Here is a 19,838-nt window from a genome sequence, read left to right as displayed (position 1 = left end):
ATAAGCCCCTCTGGGGGACAAGCCCCTCTGCCCAACCCTGTTTTAAAGCTAAAGCTCGGGTCTCAATCACAATTTACAAGCCACGACGTTTGAGTTCATGTCTGTGGAAGTGGAAGAAGCTTCTTGCGCAAAAAGCGAAACGTCACCAAAGAAAAACCAGAAAGTCCAGTTGCCCCTTGAAAAAAAAGCATCTTTGGTACAATCTGAGTTAATGAACGATGGTAAGCCATGGTTAGTGGGATAATGGCGATAATCTCCAGTTCAGCCACCACAAGAAACCTCAGTTTACAACCTGTAATGGCTTGACCCTTACTGACTGACATGAAATAGCAGTCAGAAACCAAAGAAATCTCCTTCGGTGTCAGCCAGTTGTGAGAACCAGGCTGGCCACGCGGCTCAGACATCATGAAAAACCCTGGCTTGTCCAGCTAACCCTGTTGAGTAAGCTACAACTAGGCACCTTCTAAATCTGGTTTGCGAATCCCAGTGGCCACATTCACACAACACAGGGAATCAAAAGCCAGTATGCTCCATTCCCATGGGATGTTTTGGCTCCCTGTCTGAATCTGGCCTCTCCTGCAAGCTTTTCCAGCCCGTGGAAAACAATTTCTTGAAGGTGACCTTTCCCCAGAAAATAAACCCTCCGAGGCAAAACTGTTATTCCAAGTTTTGCTGGGTCCTGCAAACTCCATCTCGACTGCCTTCCACAATCCGTTAACATGTGACCCAATATTTCCTGAGCAAACAATCATATCGTACATTTCAGCAGCTTCCTGGCCATCCAAGAGGAGCCACAACCCCTTTGGGTCTGTCTCTGGCCCGGTCGGGACAACTTGTGAACCGTGTTGTGGGTTGCAGCTCCCATTATTTTTCTTTTCTAAGGATGCTAGCTGGGCTCCAGAGATTGTTCTTGCAAATTCCAGGGATTAGCACTTTGCTTACATATGGCTGCTACCTATCCATTTATCTTAGTTAAAAATAAAGGGGTCACACAAAGGGCAGGTGCTGAGTGAAGAGTCCTGGGGTACTTCCTAAAATGGGGAGGGCCAGGGTTGAAAGAGCCCCCAGAAGTTGGACGTTGGCCTTCCCTGGAAAACTGTGTCTGATGGACTTGGGGTCCTTGGGGAAACTCCAGCCGTTCCAGGTTGTATGACAGGCTGGAGAAGCCCTGATGAGAACATTCATAATTAGTGACAAATCTTTGGCACAAGGAGGCATGGCTAATGCACCTGGACAGATGACCGGATGGAGGAGGTTGGCAGTCACGCAAGCAATTTTACTGTGTCACCTGCGCCCTAAATCAAGGGAGCAGCTCTGTTGCTGGCTTCCCGAAAAGCTCGGAGGAACCATCACCAAAGTCCAGGGGGGCAGAGCAACCCCCAAAACACACCACTCCTGGATGATTCTATCTTGCACCTCGTCTTCTCAGACACAACCCTGGCAAAGCTCCCGCTTACTTTTGGGAAAAATCCACTCCTGGAGAAGGAGAGCAGCTCACAAATTTGAGTTTTGCTCAAAGATGCGGCAGAGCTCACCTGGCCTTCTGCAGCAAAATAGTAAATGGAAAGGGTGTCACCTGCTGGCAGCACAAAATATTTCACCTTAGTGAATAATGCATGCTTCTGCAGTAGGCGAACTTGTTTTATGTACTGTACTTTATTAAAAGCGGGTAAGTGGCAATGGGTGGCTGTTAGCTGAAATTCAGGCCCCACGTTCACTAATTGCCTCTGTATAACTTAAAGCCCCTTGGCAGTGCTTGCTCTCTTTCTCTCTCTCTCTCTCTCCTTCCTTCCCTCTCCCTCTCCCCATTCCTATTTTAATGTTGGTCTGCGGGGTTAGGAAGAACAGTTTGCAGGAATTGAGTATGTCTAATTCAAAGAAAAGAAGAACTAGGGGTGACATGATCGCAGTGCTCCAATATTTGAGGGGCTGCCCCAAAGAAGAGGGAGTCAAGCTATTCTGCAAAGCACCAAGAAGGCGGGACAAGAAGCAACGGATGGAAACTAATCAAGGAGAGAAGCAACTAAGGAGGAATTTCCTGACAGTGAGGACAATTAACCAGTGGAACAGCCTGCCACCAGAAGTTGTGGTTGCTCCAACAGTGGAGATTTTAAAGAAGGGATTGGTAACCATTTCTCTGGGACGGCATAGGGACTCCTGTTTGAGCAGGAGGATGGACTAGAAGAAGTGCTTTTCAAAAGGCAGCTGGACTTTGTTTCTCCTTGAAGATGTTTCACTTCTCATCCAAAAAGGTTCTTCAGTTTTGCTTGGGTGAGCAGTGAAGCGTCTTCAAGGAAGAACAAAGTCCAGCTGCCTTTTGAAACAACCTCTGGGACAACCATGACCTGGATGACTGAGAATCTCAGATACTTTGTCTGAAGAGGTCCTACATCAGATGCCTCCGTGGAATTTTGCACCCCTACAAACCTCAAGCATTGCTCTGTTCTGGGGAATTCCAACACACACACACACCCCATTTGGCTATTCTGGTGGCTGGAAGAGAGTTGAAGGAAGGGTGAGAAATGGGGACACATCCATGCGGAATTCCACCAGAATTTAGAAGACCTTTCCCAACGATGTCCTTGATGCTAGTTAAACCGCCTTCTCCTCCCTCAGTTGCTCCAGAAAGGCAGTTGAGTCATCCTAATCAACTGCAGAAGGGGAGAACTTGCCGCCTGCCTGGAAATGGCATAAACCGCCCCAGAAGGCCCCCTCCTCCATCTCAGCTGCAGGGGAGGGGGCTGGGAGACCCTAGAAGGGAGAAAGGGGGGATTCCTGCCCCAAGGCAGCCTCTCTCTTCCTGGTTTCTCCCACGCGCCCCATCTGGGAGGCTTGGCACACTCAACAAGGTTTGTGACTCCCCACTGCTGACTTCCATCTTCGGTGTGCGATGGCACGGTGGCAATTAGTTCATTGGCACATATTTCCAATCAATTAACTCAGGAAAAGGCTTGCTTTCTTTGGAGGCTGCCAGACAACCTTGGACGCCTGGGGTTTGCGTGACGAGCCAGCACTAACAGTCCCAAGGTTGGGCACCAGCAATCGGTCTGTGGGAATGTGCCACTCTGGAGAATCCCCAGCTCATTTCCCAGCATTGCCTGGGTCAAAGGCCGCAGAGCCATGAAAGACTCAGCCTGAAATCAGCAGGAAGGAGCCGCCATTAGAGCCAAGCGAGCTGGTTCCTGTAGTCAGAGAGAGCCATGCGGTTTAAAGGCAGGTTCTCCATCCTGGTGCTATTCAGATCTTTGAAATTTCAACCTCCCAGGGGCGTAAGGTCAGTTTGGGCAGGCTGATTGAAAGCTTGTAGCTAGACTGCAGGGGTCTCCAACCGTGGCAACTTTAAGCCTGGTGGACTTCAACTCCCAGAATTCCCCAGCCAGCTGGTTATTGAAGTCCACCAGGCTTAAAGTTGAGGTTATCTCTGGTACATTAATCCCAAAGGTTATTTGCTGAGGTTGTAGACCTCAGAGACCCCATTTGCCTTCCTTTGCCCTGGAAATTCCCCTCTTTGCCATTCTTCATGGTTCTAGCACCCGTAAGATCTAGGGAAAACCTCGTTGTTTATTTCATAATTACTTGTACAATATGCTGGCGCAAACACTGTATATATCTTGGCTGTAAACCACATTGACTCAAGCAAGTTCCTCCTAAGATGTTGGGACTACAACCTCCAAAACCCCCAGCCAGCACCAATTGCTTCCATGCCGAGTGCCCCCTGCGTCCATTGGACTTTGCTGCCATCGGCCCCCCTTCTCAGATTCTTGGAAGTCCTCTTGAGAAGGTTCTGAAGGACATCACCAGGGCCATCTTCCCAGCCAACCAGGGTCCTCCTTTCTACCCAAAGGGGTGCCAGGGGTCACCCCCTTCTGAAAGATGGGCGTTGTTCTCTTTACAGAAGGCGAGCTCAGCTCCCTCATCGAGACCGGCAGCCAAAGCTCAGCAGTGACTGACAGAAGGGATGTTTTGCCCCATGACCTCTGAGTAGTTTGAACAAAGCATTTCATGGAACTCCTTGAAAAGGTGGCATGAGTCAAGAATTCTTACCTGGTTACATCATTTCAAGAGCTTTCCCATCATTATCTGAGTCCACCTGTCAGTAAACTGCAATGAAGAAGACCTGATGGTTCAGCTTCTCCACAAACTACCTGGGTCTCTTCGCTACTTTGACAGGCTCATCATTAGGTGAACATACCTGAGGACTGACAGCAGGAAAACCAGAGAAGGGGAGGGGGGAAACCCAGCGGACTTTTCTCCTGCTTGCAGGTATATTTGTTCGATCAGATAAAGGTAATCTGGTTCTGTATTCATTTGAACACCTACCCCCCCCAACCGAGCAACAATCCGCTCTCCCCGCTCCCAAATTAATCAGTTGAAAATGCGGTTTTGCCAGCAGCAAAGTTTCCAAATGTTCTGTTTGAACAGCAAAATTCACAACATATAAATAATATCCACCTGGGCTTTTGTCTTGCAGGAAAGACGTTCTGGAGATGTTCCAAATGAAGGCTGCCGTTTTGAATGTTCTGAATGCCAGAACTCATCTGTTGCTGTGGCTTTTAAATATCCAAACAATAAAGTTATATTTCTTTTTTTCAGGGGAGGGGAGAGGACGATAAAGGCCTTTCTGCCCAGAGTTTTAAACAGTCCAACTGCCTTGAACAATGTAATCCATCATTTGTTAATCAGATCGTAAGATTTTAATGGTCTCAGGGATGGCATTAAGGATGAGATGCTAGCACTTTGGTTGACCATCTTTAGGCAATTAGGTTAAAGAGTTGCTAAACCCTTTAATTCATACTGATCCAGCATCTCTGAGTGGCAGGTTTTCACCTTAAGTGGACCAACTGAGGTTTTGTAAAGCAGAGGGGCAGACCTTGAGGTCCAGATCTTGGGCGCAGTTCCCAAGTAATTCCCAAACGTTAGTACCAAACTGTAATTATTAAGGTGAAGCCCATTTCCTTCCTTCCTTCATCTCTTGATAAATAAAAATATTGTCGTCCTTTGAGGTGATGTTAGAGCCTTTGAGGTTCTTACTGCAAGAAATGAACCAAGTTTTCCTTTGGAAATTGCATGTTTTATCGTTCTACATTGTAAATATCTAGATAGTCTATATAACTTACAAGCCACGTATAGGACCCAGGCTACTCCAGCTAAAACCACACATGCACGAAGACTGAATGTTTTGCTTCATACTTCTAGCAAGCCTTTCGTAAGTGCCCATGTAAAATGGTGTCAAATTAAATGTGCAACGACAAAACCCCCACTATTGGAACAAGATGAAATTTTCAGTGGCCGTTTCAAAAATGACAACTAATTTGCAGGATTTGTGACAACAGTGCGGATCCAGCCAGTCCACATGAGATATTCCTAAGGCCCATTCTTTCCACGCCTATCTCCTTCTCTAATCCCAACAAGACCCTCCAGCTGGAAGCCCACATGAATTAAGTTCAGCAAGGTTTGTTCGGGAAACGATGCTGTGCAGGCCCAGTTAATGAATTGACCGTGGCTTTAACAAGGAAGGCGGCGACTCGTTTGCCGGGTCTGGCTCCTTCTGCTTTTAATTCCTGCACACCTGGGCACCTTTAGTAGCGCTGTCAGTCGGCATCTTTGGGGAAGCAGCTCTGGAGGTCGAAATACAGGTAAGCCAGAGAGCGAAAAAGAACAAAAGGACAAAAGTAAACGCTTTGGAGGGTCATTTTCCAAGGAGCTGTTTAAACCTGAGGAAGGTCATTCCCGGCTGCAGGCTTAGCCGTGGGGCAGAGAGAGAGGGTGAGAAGGGGGCCCCGCACTGGACAGGGAAAACTGTGCAGGCTGCCCAACTTAAAACAATATTTGAAAGGGGACGTTGGTTTTAAACATGAGAACAAAAACTAGAGAACGAAGATCCCTTGCAGCAAAAACACCATTAAGGATCACAGATGCCCACTCAAAATCATTGCTGAGCTTCTATCTCAAGTTTAACATTAACCTGGAGTTTTTGTTGGGTTTTGTTTTTGTTAAAACCATTTTTAAGGGCTATGTTAAGCCTCCTCCTCCTCCTGAACCAGAACTGAGCCACGGAAGACAAGGAAAAAGGCAACCATTTTGCAGGGAGGTCGATTTTAATTCTAAAACAAGTTGAGGCTGTTTGCGGCCAAATGCAGGCCCTTCTCCGAGGACCGCAAGCATTCGGTACTTCTGAACGGAAGAACCAGCGAGTGGCAGAGGCAGGCCTTGAAATGCCTCTCCCCTCCGGGATCCTCTCACGTCGCCGTTCTGAGAAAGCGACGGAGCTGAAAGGCAGTTCTTCTCTTCCGCAGGAAGACTGCCCTGGGCTCTGGAGGTTTTCCTGAAGGACGGGGATGCGGGATCAACTAATAGACTGTTCGCTTTCTCCGTTTTCCAGTTTTCTTTTCCTTTCATCTGTTTTCCTCTTAAAGATGCTATTTCTGTAGAACTGCAGCTCTCTGATGCTCTCCCGGATGTCGTCCAGGGCTCTAAAAATAAAACGATCCAGGAAAAATATATTTTACGGATAAGGAAACATGTTTTTATATTCTTTTACGATGGGGTTAGCAAACTCTCCAGAGTCACTTGGGTGAGAGAGGAGTGGTGTAGAAATTTAAGAAACAAATAAGCAATACAAACGCAGGTTTTGCACTCTCAATAGGGGCAGGAAATTCTATTGAGATTCATCTTTGCTACGCTTCAAATGCCTGGCGAGTTCTTCACCCCCATCTTCAGCATTCAGCCTGCGTTTTGGAACGCCAGCACCAGGCCGGTTTCTAACCCGGCTACATCTCGAAGCCTTTTGATCGGTTGTCCAAGCTGAGCCCCTGCTCAAATATCTGGGAATGGTGCCACCCAGGGGAATTGGGGGGCGGGGGGGGGGGCGGGGGTGTGTGTTCTGCCCTTTCTTAAAGGCATCCATACAAAGTCTCTTTATTGAATCATCAGGCATCCTCAAATATGACTCACAGTTACGTTGAAATTCATCTCAATGTCCAATTCTCTGCATAGCTGACTTTATGGTGTAAAAGGATAGTGATCTTTCATCCGATGGTAGTGGAACAGAGGGGAGAGGCATCAGCACAATGCTGGGGTCCAAGCAAGAGTGAAGGAACCTCCCCCAACCCACCGAGGGTCTATTCAGTGACCACATGACATGGACTACATTTCCCAGGATGCCTTCCCTTAAAGGGATAGCTCCCAATTCCTAACGACCTATCCCCATTCCCTATTAGCTATATACTGTCTGGACAGCACAGGGGGTCAGTTTCATTCTCCACGTTATTCCCAGAAATTCAGACCAGGTGGGGCTCAGAGGAGACCCCCAACTCCTATCTCCTAGCACTGGAGCAGCTTTTCCAACGGTTCCTTGCCAACTCACACTTTCGTGGGGACTCCGCTTCCCAACTCACAGCTTCAAAGGCTGGGAAGCCTTCAGAAGGGAATGGGATGGGATAACTTGACCCAGCCTTCCCCCAGCCCCTCGGCCTGTGGAGATGCTCAAAGTGGCCCTTCCTACCAGTTGGGCATTCTGGAAATTGAAACCCCAACGTCCCTGAAGGAGGAGGAGGAGACCACCATCCCTGCTTGCAGACTACGGAGCCCTTCCTTCGGTGCTGCAGGCAGGAATAACTCTGCCAGCTGCCCTTAAACCCTTTGCCTAAATTAGGCTGCGCAGAAGAAGCAGGAGGGATGAAATGCTGGATGTTTAGGAGCAGGCAGGCCCCCTTTGGACAGCCTCACCTGTGAGAAGCAGACTTCTTGGGAGCAAACTCATAGTCCTCAGGGTACCAGCGCCTGAAACGAAAAGAGGGACGCCCCGGTCTCCATGCTGAGGAAGCCAAAGCACGCACACACACACACACCCTGCATGCAGAAGCCACACCAAAGGAGGGTCTGCAGAAGCTTGGAAGAACTGCAGGAGTCAAATCCTGGGCCAGAAATCAGCTTCACCGAAGACCATTTCAGGCCTGCAAATGCGTTTTTATTTTACTGAAAACGTGTATTATTTTCCTGACGGGAGCTCCCTGCCTCCCTGAGCTCCCCTTCCCAACCTCTGCTAATCCCACGGGAGTCTCCCAATTCCACCGTTCCGCCAACCGGGACCCCTGGCTAGGAATTCTGGAGGGCGCCTCCTATTCACCTGCAGAGTTCCTTCACGGTGCTGACGTCGATGATCCGGTAATGGAGATGCTTCATGAACTGCGGCATGTATTTGTCAAGGAACTTCTTGTCGGCATGAACAGAGTTTCCTGTCCGGGAGCAAAACCCCGCCAGTCAAACCAGGATTCTCAGCCAGGAGACGGAGAAAAATGCAGAGGCCAACATTTCATCTCTACTGAATACAGTCGGCTCTGGATTTAACGGACTAAACGTCCCTTAAAGCCAAATGTCCATTAAATGGAAGGTTGTCCTGTATTGCTTGGGAACAAGTATAGAGTTAATCAAGTCCTGGCTGCCCTCTTCTCCTCCTCCCCCCCCCAGGAGCCCCTGCCTGCCCACCCCATTGGCCTGCCCCCATCTAGGCAGCCCATGGCATTCTCTTCCAGGGGGTCTTCTCCATTAACACCAAAGCCCCTTAAGCCAGCCACCATAGTGGGGTTCCCTCCCACTCTTAAGCTGCGCAAACTCCCAGAATTCCCCCAGGCAGCCTGCTGGCTGGGGGCTTCTGGGAGTTGCAGTCCACGTGGCCTTTTAACCTTGCCCAACTTGGGAAACTCCGGTTGAAACGAACGAAAGAGGCCAAGTTCACCGCTCCAACCTGCGAGAGGGCAGAGCCCCGGCGGAGTCTGTTGTCGGATGAAAGACAGGAACTCGTACTCCGCTTGGCGCAGGGAGATCGTACTCTCCTTCACGGCCTTGGTCAGACCCGACTGGGAGAGAAGAGAACGCAGAGGTGAAGCTGCATCGTCAAGAGAGTCGCTCGGACCCAACCCCCGCAGGCTTCAAGGAACCCATGCCTGAAGGCTGTTGCCCAAGACAGGGGCTCGGAGTAGGGTTGGGGGAGGAAATTTCGGAATAAGGGCACCCCTGAACATGCCAGAAAGGGTCTGAGGAAGGCTCAGCGGGCTCTATTATTCCAGAGCCTCTGAAGGATCTCTAGAGACCCCCATTCCAGGGGAACCCGCGCAAGATGGCCGGCGGTGCCCACCACTCAGAAAGTTGCTGAGATACACAGGACCAGGGCTTTCAAACTTGGCACGTTCAAGACTTGTGGACTTCAACTCCCAAAATTCCTAACATAACTGGAAGAGGAAATTCTGGGAGTTGGAAGTCCACAAGTCTTAAAGCTGTCAAGTTTGAAGACTTCTGTCATAGAGAAATCCAACTGGACAAAGTCTACTACTTTGTTTTCATTATTGTCTGCATTCCCAGACAGCTATTGTCTCCTTGTTGATGTTCCTCAACCGAGGGCCCGGAATCGTCTCTACCTGTGTAGGTTCATGACCTCTGACCCCAAAAAGAAGGCTCCCTTCCAATTATTCACAGCAGGACAAGACCTTGGTGGCCCCATGGCTGGGTGGGGGATATTCCTTTGCAACACAAGCCTCACTGGCCTTCCCATACATGAGCTCCTGCCACAGTTCCCCTCATAAAGAGTGGAAGGGTTGAGAAAGAGATTTAAATTCAAATATCAGGTTCCAGCAGGAACGAGCAACCTCAGAATCCCCAACTTTTGTTCTGCCGGGCTGCAGCTTCGGGGCTGACCTCAGAGCGGTGCTGGGTTGCCCCCCTCTGGGCTACAAAGCCACTGAGCTTTCCCTCAAGGAAAAGGGTCCCTTCCTCAGGAGGGCAGAAGGGGACCCTAGGGAGGAGGAGGAGGAGGAGGAGGGGGAGGGATGGTGAAACCGAGAAGAGGAAGCCAGTTGAGCACAAAATTCTAGGAAATTGGAGATCTTACCTTCCCATGATGCTCTTTGCACCAGTCTGACATGCTGTCAAGCAACTCATTGGGCTGGTTGATGATCAGGTTAGGACCCTACCAACCAAGAGAGGACATTTATGGATGAATGAATGTTTATATGACCATCCAACTGACCAACCCTAACTCCGGGCAGCTCACAAGAATAGAATAGGAATAGAAATAGGAATAAGAATAAGAATAGAGTAGTATAGAATAGAAGAGGGGAGAATAGAATAGAACAGAACAGAATAGAATAAAGAAGAAAGGAAAGATAAAATAGAATAAGAAAGGACAAAGAAAAGAGAATAGGAAAGAATAGAATAGAATAAGAAAGAATAGAATAGAGTGGAGTTGAATAGAAGAAGGAAGGACAATAGAATATAGAATAGCATAGCATAGCATAGCATAGCATATTCTTTATTGGCCAAGTGTGAGTGGACACACAAGGACTTTGTCTTGGTGCAAATGCTCTCAGTGTACATAAAAGAAGAGAGACATTTGGCAAAAGTCAAGAATCATCAGGTACACTTAATGACTGGGTGCAATAAGCAATCAAATCCTACTAGGAAACAGTCCATATAGATCGTAAGGATACAAGAGACAAGGTTACGGTCCTACAGCCACAAGTGGGAGGGGGGGGATGATAAGGAGCGATGGGAGGATTAATAGTGATAGTCATGAGCCCAAGAGAACAACAGAAAGCACTTAAAAACACAGCAGTCAAAAGGCCACCCTCCCTTTTCAGGGAAGGTTTCATCATCGCTCCTTCCGCACGGCATACACCTCTCTGGTGCAGAGGAGGAAGAGGCAGTCCGTCCTTGAGGGAGCCGGCAGGTTGAGGCCGCGGAGGGATCCACGTCTCCTCAGAAGCCACAGGGAGAGAGAACAGCTGTAAGCCAGTCCGCCTTCCGGTTTAATCTTCCCTTTGCCCCCTTGGCATCAGCCGTTCTCCAGGCTGGGAACCTCTGGGCCTGGCAGGCGGGGAAAGGGGAACTGGGTGCCTCCAGACATTCCCCCCAGGGCCCCCCCATCAGGGGGAGACCGTCAGGATAGCAACTTACTTCGGCCAGGATGTTCAGCCCTGAATCTGTGACCAGGCAGGCCATCTCCAGGATCTGGTCCTTCTCAACGTCCAGGCCGGTCATCTGTGTCCGAGAAGCAAAGGCAGCCAGGGGAAGAGCATGGGAATTAGCCCTGGCCTTAAGCAGGGACTCACTAACTGAAGGGGAGACAGGGGAGGAGAGTGGGTGGGGGGTGAGCAGGAGAAAGGAGGAGAAATTCACCGTCCTGCCTTCAAGGGAAGAAGGCGACACTCGGAAGGGAGAACCTCAGGGTTCCCCAACCTTGGCCACTTTAAGACGGGTGGACTTCCACTCCCAGAATTCCTCCTCTGGTCATGTTAGCTCAGGAACTCTGGGAGTTGAAGGCCACAACTCTTCAACTTGCCAAGTTTGAAGACCCTTGCTCTAGATCAGGGGTCTCCAACCGTGGCCACTTTAAGACGGGTGGGTGGACTTCCACTCCCAGAGTTCCTCAGCCAGCAAAGCTGGGGGTGGAAGTCCACCCGTCTTAAAGTGGCCGAGGCTGGAGACCCCTGCAAGTCTAAGGGCCATCCATGGAGGGCTCCCATCCTTGGTGGGAGGATGCTTACAGCTGGGCTGGGCATTGGGAGGGTCGAAAGCTCCTTGCCGGGTCAAGCCAGACCAGCTCTGGACCAGCGGGCCATGGAGGGCGGAGACCCCAATGCAGCTCTGGGGTCTCCCCAAAGACAGGGGCAAATCCCGGCCCCAAAGGAAAACGCCAACTGCCCATCAAATAGGGAGCAAAGGGGGGGGAGAAGCCCTCTGCTTGAATTCATGGGGCAGACCCCCTGAATGCCACCCCCCCGCCCCACCCTCATTGGCTTCTGCCTGTTATGATGGGGGGATTGAGAGCCCCTCCCTCCAGCAAAAGCCCAGGAAGGAGGCACAGCTGCATCCCCAGATTCAAGACCCCCCCCAAAAAAAATTGTGGAGGGAGATGCTGGGTCCCATCTTAGAAGAGGGGGGGGGTTGAGGGCTTTAGGAGGGGGGAAGCCCCCTATACAGGAGATCCCCCCTGCCTGCCCCCTCCCAGCCCCCGGGACCCTTGGAGGGGGCCAGCCGCCCCGCACCCCAAGTGGACAGGCGGGCGGGCGGATCTCCCGTGGGATGGGGTTTGGGGGGCTTCCCCCCCGCTTCCTGCCTCCTCCCTACCTCCAGGTCCACCCAGACGATCCTCTGGCCCATCTGGGCGGCCGCCTCGGCCATCGCTCGCCTCCCGCCGCGCCCCGGGACGCCTCCTCCGCAGAGCCGCAGCCAGCCGCGGGCGCTTCCGCCGACGCCACGCATCCCCGCCGAAAGGGACTACCGTTCCCGGCAGGCAGCGCGACACCGAACCCGCCGGCTCCAGTCCTGCCGCAAGGTCTGCCGGGAGACGGAGTCCTCAAAAGAGCCCGACGCCCAGCGGCCGCGCCATGCATAGCATGCCGGGAAAAGTAGCCCCCCCCCTTCCTCCCCTAAACGAAGGCGGAAGCATCCTCGTTGGAGGTCCGAGGGCCACCCGGGACCGGCCTCCGAGGGCCCTGGGCCCCGGCCCCAGATGCCCGCCTGCTCCACCCTGCTGGGGAAGGAGGGAATGGGCAGCTGCTTCCCCCCCACCCCCAATGGGCTGCTCTGGGCCAAGGCGATCCGCCTGCCAAGGGTTGGGTTTGGAGGGGGGGCAGACAGCTTGCAGCTGCGACCAGGAAGTGGGGGGTGTCAATGTCAAAGGTCGACCTTTGCCCTCCCTCTATGGCTGACCAGTTTTTTAAAAAAGCACTTGGAGTTCAACTGCAAGGGGAAGGCGGAGGGGCCAAGAGGCTGCGTGTCAAAGGACAGGATGGGCAGCAAAGCCCTTTGAGCTTCCTTTGGGTGGGGGCTCTGTGGAGCTGCTTTCCCTGCCCCAGGGCGGGGGGGCCCCAGGGCTCATGAAGGAAGTGGCATATTTCACCCCAGGAAATCGGTGCAGCCCAGATGGGCCTCGCTTGGGAAAAGAGAGCCCACCCTTTGCGGACTGTCATTAACAATCTTAACAAATTCATTCTTTTTTTTCTGAGTACGAATTCCCCAGGGAAAAGAAATAATGGTAGGAACAGAAACAAAGCAATATAGCATCACTGAAGAGAAAGAACAGAGGGGCAGGTTAATACCCACCCCAGGCAAGATTTGGACATCCAGAGCATGCAGCCTCTCTTGGGGGCAGATCGATTCTGTCAGAGCCTCTCCAGGAATTTAGATTTTAGGGGAACAGGGAGAGTAAAGTAGACAAACTAGGCAGGCATTTTTGGGGAGGTGCACGGAGCCGACTCCACATGAGAGGCAAATACTTTTGGAAAACTGAAAAGAACCACTAGCTTTCAATTTAGACCCCAGGAGATTTTGTTTGCACACACAGACAACAGTTTTTACAAGAAAGGAATTATTTATTTTTTGTCATTATATACATATACATAAGCCTAAGGAAGGGCATGTTTAATACTCTCAACAATATTTCTTGGGAAAATGTTAGAAATGAATTTTAGGGGCTTTTTAAATTTACGGCATCATCAAAAGCAAGGTCATTGAAATACTAGTAGAAAATGTTTCCTGTATATGAACAATGTTGTCAACATTAATATTAACAAAATCCCACCCCTTCAGACATGTAGTATAACCAAGGCTTAACAAACTTTCTTGGAAAAAAAAGAAAAAGCAAGCAGCAACAGCAGCAAAATAAAACCCTAGTCCTGTTCTTTCAGGAATTCTGTTTGGTAGAAAGAATAATAGTCATCTTGGGACTGTAGTAGTAGGGAAGAGATGAGGATGAACCCGGTTAAAACGGCTGCTTCTTCCCTAAAATCACATGGCTCCAAGTGAAACGTACCCCAATTGCAAATACTGGGTACTAATTTTACTCCAAGCAGCCATTTGAAACACAACCTATGTGTTTTACGTGTGCCCAGAAAACACAAACACTGAATTACCAGTCCCAACGGCCTACGTTTAAAGGAAGCACCGGAGATGCACCCGGAAGCCAAGTGAAAGCTAGGCCTGCTAGTTTCTTACCATTAAAAGTGCTCCCAGAAAAACACTTGTGCCAAATCAGGATTTCTCAGAATACAAAGAAGTAAGAGTTGCATGCACTGATGGCATTTTAGCCAGGAAGCGGGGTGGCAGGGGTGAGGGGTGGGAAGCGTGAAGATTGTAGCCCACCCGGGGGACGGAAAAGCAAGATTTCACTCTCCAATTACTAAGCATTTTGAGCTCTCATCAGGAACCAGTCATTTTATGATGAAATGTTTCATTACAAGTTTGCAATGGGCGCATATTCTCATCAATACTTACCTCTTTCTCATTTCATTTGAATATTGATTTTCTAACTTAACCTAAATCAGAAATTTCTAATTTTCAAAGTGTTTGCAAAACAATCTGAATTTTTCTCCACGTGAGGCAGAAGCATGCAATAATTTCCTGAGAAGTGGTAATCACTTAAGATACTGCAGGGTCTCCTTGATATAAAAACCACCAGACCAGATCAGCTATAAAAAACCCCAATGAGACTGTCAGTGTAAAGAACACACATCCTTCATTACAGGTGATCAAATTCTTGGGCAAATCTGCTCCCTTTGTAGATCTCACCAGGTGAAACACTTAATACAACGAATATTCAGTAACTTCATTCCCGCAGCAAAACATGGTTACCCAAATTATCAACGGCCACCAAACTTTCTCCTTCCCGGCCCTTTTCTGAGCAACACCAGAACCACCTCAGGGGCTCTTGCTATAAAAATACCAACGTTGGTTTTAAAATAAAACCAAAGCAGCAGAACGTTTTTTTTTTCCTTATAAAATAAACACAATGTCTTCTTTTCTTTATCCGTTTAAAAGTGTGGCACTTGTTTTTTCTCTCTTTGTCTAAACCCTGAGGGGAAGTTAATACAATTCAAAAATTCTTTTCTCTCAAAATACATACTGCAGATGATAGATATATAAAACTTTTTTTTTCTTTTTAAAAAAGGTAACTTGTGAAGTTACTGCCTACAAGCTCTCCGTGAAGGGAAGAAAGGAAGCTTTAAAAAGGGAAAGAACCAATAGGAAGAAATGTACGCAAAATCCGCTCCAAATACTTGCGAGTGGCGGGCGGAGCGCCATCCCCCATCGCGGTAACCCCAGCTGCTGTGATTCAGCTCCAGCCTCCATAGTTCCTGTCGTCGTGGTAATGGTCTTCCCGGCTCCCCCGGAAGGAGTAATTGGAACCGCAGTCCGCAAGCCGCCTCTGCTCCTGGCCGTGGTGCCTGTGGCCAGACTGGTACGGGTGGGAGCTGGCTCTGCCCTTGCGGGGAGGCTCCGAGCGCCAGTGTGCTGGGGAGGCGGAGGACCAGGGGAAGGAGTAACCCTGCTGGCCTCCGGGCAGAGACTCGGGAAGCGGAGAGTTGTGCCTCCCGCCGTACGACGGGACCTGCTGCCAGGCCGAAGTCATCTGGGTGGGGAGGCAAGAAGCTTGGGTCACCTTCAGCAAGAGGGGTGAGGAGAGGAGGGCCCTGCGGCCAGGAAGAATCCCCACCACCCCCGTGTCCGAGGAAGGGCAGGAAGGCTCTCGGCCCTCAACTGCAGCCCTGCTGGGGAAGGGCAGAGGTGGGAGTATTGCCTGCTAAGCCAAAGAGGGCAGGAGAAAACGTTTTGAGCAGAGATCTAGAGCAGCAGTCTCCACATTTGGCCTTGGCTGGCTGAGGAATTCTGGGAGTGGAAGTCCACGGAAGTCTTAGAAGTTGCCAAGTTTGGAGACCCCCGCCCCCACCCCCCACTCTAGAGGGAGCCAATGAGGAGGAGGAGGAGGAGGCCTGAGAAAGATAAAGTTGTAGCAAGCACGGTGAAGAGACAATATGGGCCATCAATGTAACGCTTTTGGTGGGTTTTTTTTTTTTACTGCACTTGCATATAAACATGTACAAGGATTTCCTCTGGAGCCACTCATAAAACTTGGGGGGACCAGTTACCATGCAGGGAAGAATGCAGGAAAGCGGGTGGAATTGTCAGATTTGATGCTACTTCAGGCAACTGCAGCACAAAATAAAGATGGCTGGTGTTGCAGGAATTCGGCATGTAAAGAAAGGACACCCCCCCACCCCATCCCACCCCCCCCCAGAGGAAAATACAGGCTCACATCCCATCTGTGACCCCTCAAGGGATCTGTGCTGTTCCTCTTCCAAATCACACTGGGGAGGCCCACTCACCATAGCCTTCAATTGATGGTTGTCCAGAGAGGAGAGAGATCTCTGGCCAGCTGACATGTTCTCAGTGTTCCTCTCAAACCTGTTCAGTCAAAACCAGAAGAAATCAGCTGTATTAATCTTAATAAAGTTGACATTCAATTTTATTTTATTTTTCCCAAGGAACCACATTCCATATATTTGTAAATTTACCATGTTTAAAGCACTTCTTTAAAGAAAATATAATTAACCAGTTTTATTACAGGCACATTTGTCAAATGCCTCAGGAGACCTAGTAATTATTTCAAATCATGGATCGCAATTCAGTGTTCTGAAAAGTATCAGAACATTTTAATAAGTGGTTTTGAAATACTTTTAAATAGCGCGCGGCTTCTGCACTTTAGTGCTATCATTTCATGAATTTCATTTTCCACCCCAACTAGACCCCCCCAAATTAGGCCAGTTTAAAAGCCAGCAGAGAAGTCCACACAAGGCTACCTGTTGCTGTGCGCTGCTGCCAGAAGCTGTGGGCTGGAAGGGTTTCCGTTTGCAAATCCATGTGGGGCACAGGGTGAGGTGACCTCTTGAGATGCATGACTGCTCCCTGGAAGACATTTTGGAAGATGAATTAAAGGACTCTTGAGGGAGACAAACTGCAAGATGCCAGCAGCCAAGATGGAGCAATTAACTGGCTCTGAAGTATCACACCAGAGAACTACTACAGCACACAAACACATTTCCAAAACAAATGTTGCAACCTTCTGAAATACCCAGTAGGTGACAATGCAATCGCAATGCAACACTAAAGACACCAAAGTCCAACTTAATTGCAATCCCATGTTAGATGGAAATGAGCCGTCCTGAGCTGAAAAAAACTAAGGACATTCTTTCAAATACACCAGCCCCATTCTGCAAAAGTTGATTTCGCATATTTTGTTTAAACCAGAAGTGAGATTTAAAGAATACCAACATACTGAAACCAAGACTCCAGAATTCATTTCAGCAATGGGGCTGAATTGGGAATAAATTTGTTTTAAGAAGAATGTTTTGTGGTCACAGCAGATTATATTTCACAACTGAACAACTCAAAGTGCATACAGCATTCAGTGAAGCAAAATAGTCATTTGTAGGGCGATGATTGTAGGATCTTTGTAATATTTAGATGCATCATGTATTTAAATATAAAATTAACTAAAATTTAAGCTGATCCCAGCAATGGTTCTTCAAGACTGACAAAGCAGCCTCTTCTCAAAAATAGTTCACGTTAATACACAGACAATGTGGTGTTCACTATTATCGTATCTTCTACTTAAAGATTTGGCAACTGTTTAATCCAGCATGGTTACACAAAGCACTTTGCTCTAACAGTTTACACACTAGCTCTAAGAAAAGCGATAAAATCTTTCTACTTTGCCAAGATCATCTAGGCTGCTTGACACATTTTATGGATACCTGATCGGAACTGAATTTTGAGCGGTCTCCCAAAAAGTTTGATCCCATGAAGCAGACTCATGCCATAGGGAACGGATTCTTCATGTTTGAAATTCACAAATGCAAACTGTTTTGGTTTCCCATCCCTGTCCTTCGGGATCTTTACTTTGATGACTGGGCCTGCCTGCAAACCAAGAAACAAAACGTTACATTAAAAAACAGACCTGGATGCAAGTCACTTAACACGCCCGCATTTCAAATAAACCTTCAAAGAGGGGCAGCACCTGCCAATCAAGCAGAGGATATTGTTATGGCGCAAACACTTCCTCAACATCGAACGCCCTTATGCTTAGATTTTAAAAACATCCTAAAAAACATCCTGAAAACAAAAGAGCGAGTTAAAAGTCTCTCACTTTCGCAAACATGGATGGAAAGAAATTCCAACGGTTGGGAGCCGCCAGAGTTCCCTAAGTGAGAAGGGAAACACTGAAAAAGTCACCGAAAAAGTCCCCCTGGAAGGATGCTCAGGCTAGTCTCACGGGCAGAAAAGCCGCCAGGTTTCTTCAGGAGGCCACCAGTGACCCTGCCCTGGAAAAAACGCACCAACCCAACAAAGGGGGGGGGGAACATACACCCCCAAATAAAGCAGCAGAAATCCACCCCCTTTTCTTTGCATGCCAAGGGAAATCGGGCATTTTAACTCAGGGGGTCTCCCGAGCTGCTTGGGGGATTCTGGGAGCGGAAGCGCACAAGCCTTTTCTTCTTCTTCTTCTTCTTCCTTCAAGCCAATCAATCCAATCAATCAATCCATCAATCGTTTATTGTCAATGAAGCTGAACGGAGCCTCCCTGCAAAGCCTGCCCTATGAGAGACTCCATCCTTGGGGCGTTTCTTTAAACTCGCCCGGTTGGAAGAAGCCAGCCCCCGCCCCCCCGCGACTCTTATCCCCTTCACAGTCCTGGCCTGGAAGGCGCAGAGGGAGGGGGTCGTGCAAGGGAGGGGAGGGCTGGGGGAGATCCAAGCAGGGGAGGGGAGGATTCGCCCCCAACTCCTCCCCCAACTCCTTCTCCTCCCCCAACTCCTCCTCCTCCCCGCGTCCTCGGGCGGCTCTTTCCCACCGGGACCCTCGCTGCCTTTGGCCTCCCCGCGCAGAGATGCTCCCACCACGAGCCCCCCCACAATCCCCGGGGCCAGAGCCCCCAACCCCCGGCCGGATCCCGGGACGCCCTCAGCGGCCTTGGGCGGTGGGGGGGCGACGGACGAGCGCCATCCTTAAAGCGTCCCCCCTCCCTCAGCGCTCTTCCTCAGCCGGGGTGTCGGAGGGTCCGGGGGAGGCCTCCGAGGAAGCGCTCTCTGCCCCCACGGCGGCCTAGTTCAGCGGCGCGCCGGGAGGGGAGGAGGAGAGACCCCCGAAGACCCTCCGACCCCGGCGATTTCCCCCCTCCGGCCCCCGTACCTGGTGGAAGAGCTCGAAGACCAGCTCCTCGGTCACGCGCGGGTCGAGGTTGCCCACGAAGAGCGTCCGGTCCGCCTCCGCCGCCCCCATCGCCTCCGCCGCCCCTCGGCTCCGGGGCGCATGCGCGTTAAGAGGAAGACGAAGAGGAAGACGAAGAAGAAGAAGAGCGGAACCTCGGCGCCCCCCCCACTGGAACGCGCGAAGTGCGCGGGCGCAGAACGACCGTTCGGTTTCCGGACAGCCGGAGAGGGAAGGCGAGCGACGAGAGTCAAAAAGGTCAGACTGGCAGCGCGCGGCGGAGGAAGCCCGATTGGAATGCGTGTCCCCGCCCTCTCTGCGGGAGTCCCAGGTGGGATTGAGAAGGGAGGATTTTATATTAAAAAAGGCAGCACCGTCTGAAAATGATTTTATTTTTTTTAGGGCATTCTTCCTGTCGCCCAGGAAGTTCAACAGAGGGCAAAACACAATAGATCCAAACTCAAGATAAACCACACCAAACCTGATTGCAGGAAATACAACTTCAGCCACAGAGTGGTCAATGTCTGGAATACTCTACCTGACTCTCTATTTTTGTTCCCCAAACCCCCAAAACTTTAACCTCAGACTGTCTACTATTGACCTCACCCCATTCCTAAGAGGACTGTAGGGGGTGTGTATAAGTGCCTACCGTCCCTGTCCTATTGTTTCTTTTTATTTTTCTTATATGTATCCATGTATTCATAACTATGTTTATACTTATACCTATTATCTTGTAAGCAATTGACAAAATAAAAAAATAAAAAAAATAAAAACCCAGGCACTCTCAGCATCTCTTC

At 49.7% G+C, this 19,838-nt stretch overlaps 2 protein-coding genes across 2 annotated transcripts; both read right to left on the bottom strand.

Moving 5' to 3' along the window:
* Window positions 1-6,079: 6,079 nt before the first annotated feature.
* On the bottom strand, window positions 6,080-12,344 carry REXO2 (RNA exonuclease 2). Its single transcript, XM_026709192.2, has 7 exons — window positions 12,124-12,344; window positions 10,951-11,034; window positions 9,887-9,964; window positions 8,747-8,858; window positions 8,129-8,237; window positions 7,729-7,782; window positions 6,080-6,473 (listed from the first exon to the last, which is right to left on the bottom strand). Exons 1-7 carry the CDS (start codon window positions 12,256-12,258, stop codon window positions 6,347-6,349), a joined length of 699 nt encoding a protein of 232 aa, XP_026564977.1. The 5' UTR covers window positions 12,259-12,344; the 3' UTR covers window positions 6,080-6,346.
* A 1,005-nt stretch (window positions 12,345-13,349) lies between these two features.
* Window positions 13,350-19,459, bottom strand: RBM7 (RNA binding motif protein 7). The gene is made up of 5 exons (XM_087938702.1): window positions 19,024-19,459; window positions 17,589-17,751; window positions 16,635-16,740; window positions 16,161-16,239; window positions 13,350-15,406 (listed from the first exon to the last, which is right to left on the bottom strand). Exons 1-5 carry the CDS (start codon window positions 19,111-19,113, stop codon window positions 15,110-15,112), a joined length of 735 nt encoding a protein of 244 aa, XP_087794828.1. The 5' UTR covers window positions 19,114-19,459; the 3' UTR covers window positions 13,350-15,109.
* Between the last annotated feature and the right edge of the window lie 379 nt (window positions 19,460-19,838).

This window comes from Pseudonaja textilis, chromosome 9 (genome assembly GCF_049901715.1).
Source record: "Pseudonaja textilis isolate UNSWEBS1 chromosome 9, rPseTex1.2, whole genome shotgun sequence".
NCBI lineage: Eukaryota > Metazoa > Chordata > Lepidosauria > Squamata > Elapidae > Pseudonaja > Pseudonaja textilis.
The sequence above is the reverse complement of the archived record's forward strand: the minus strand, read 5'-3'. Positions and strand labels throughout refer to the sequence as shown.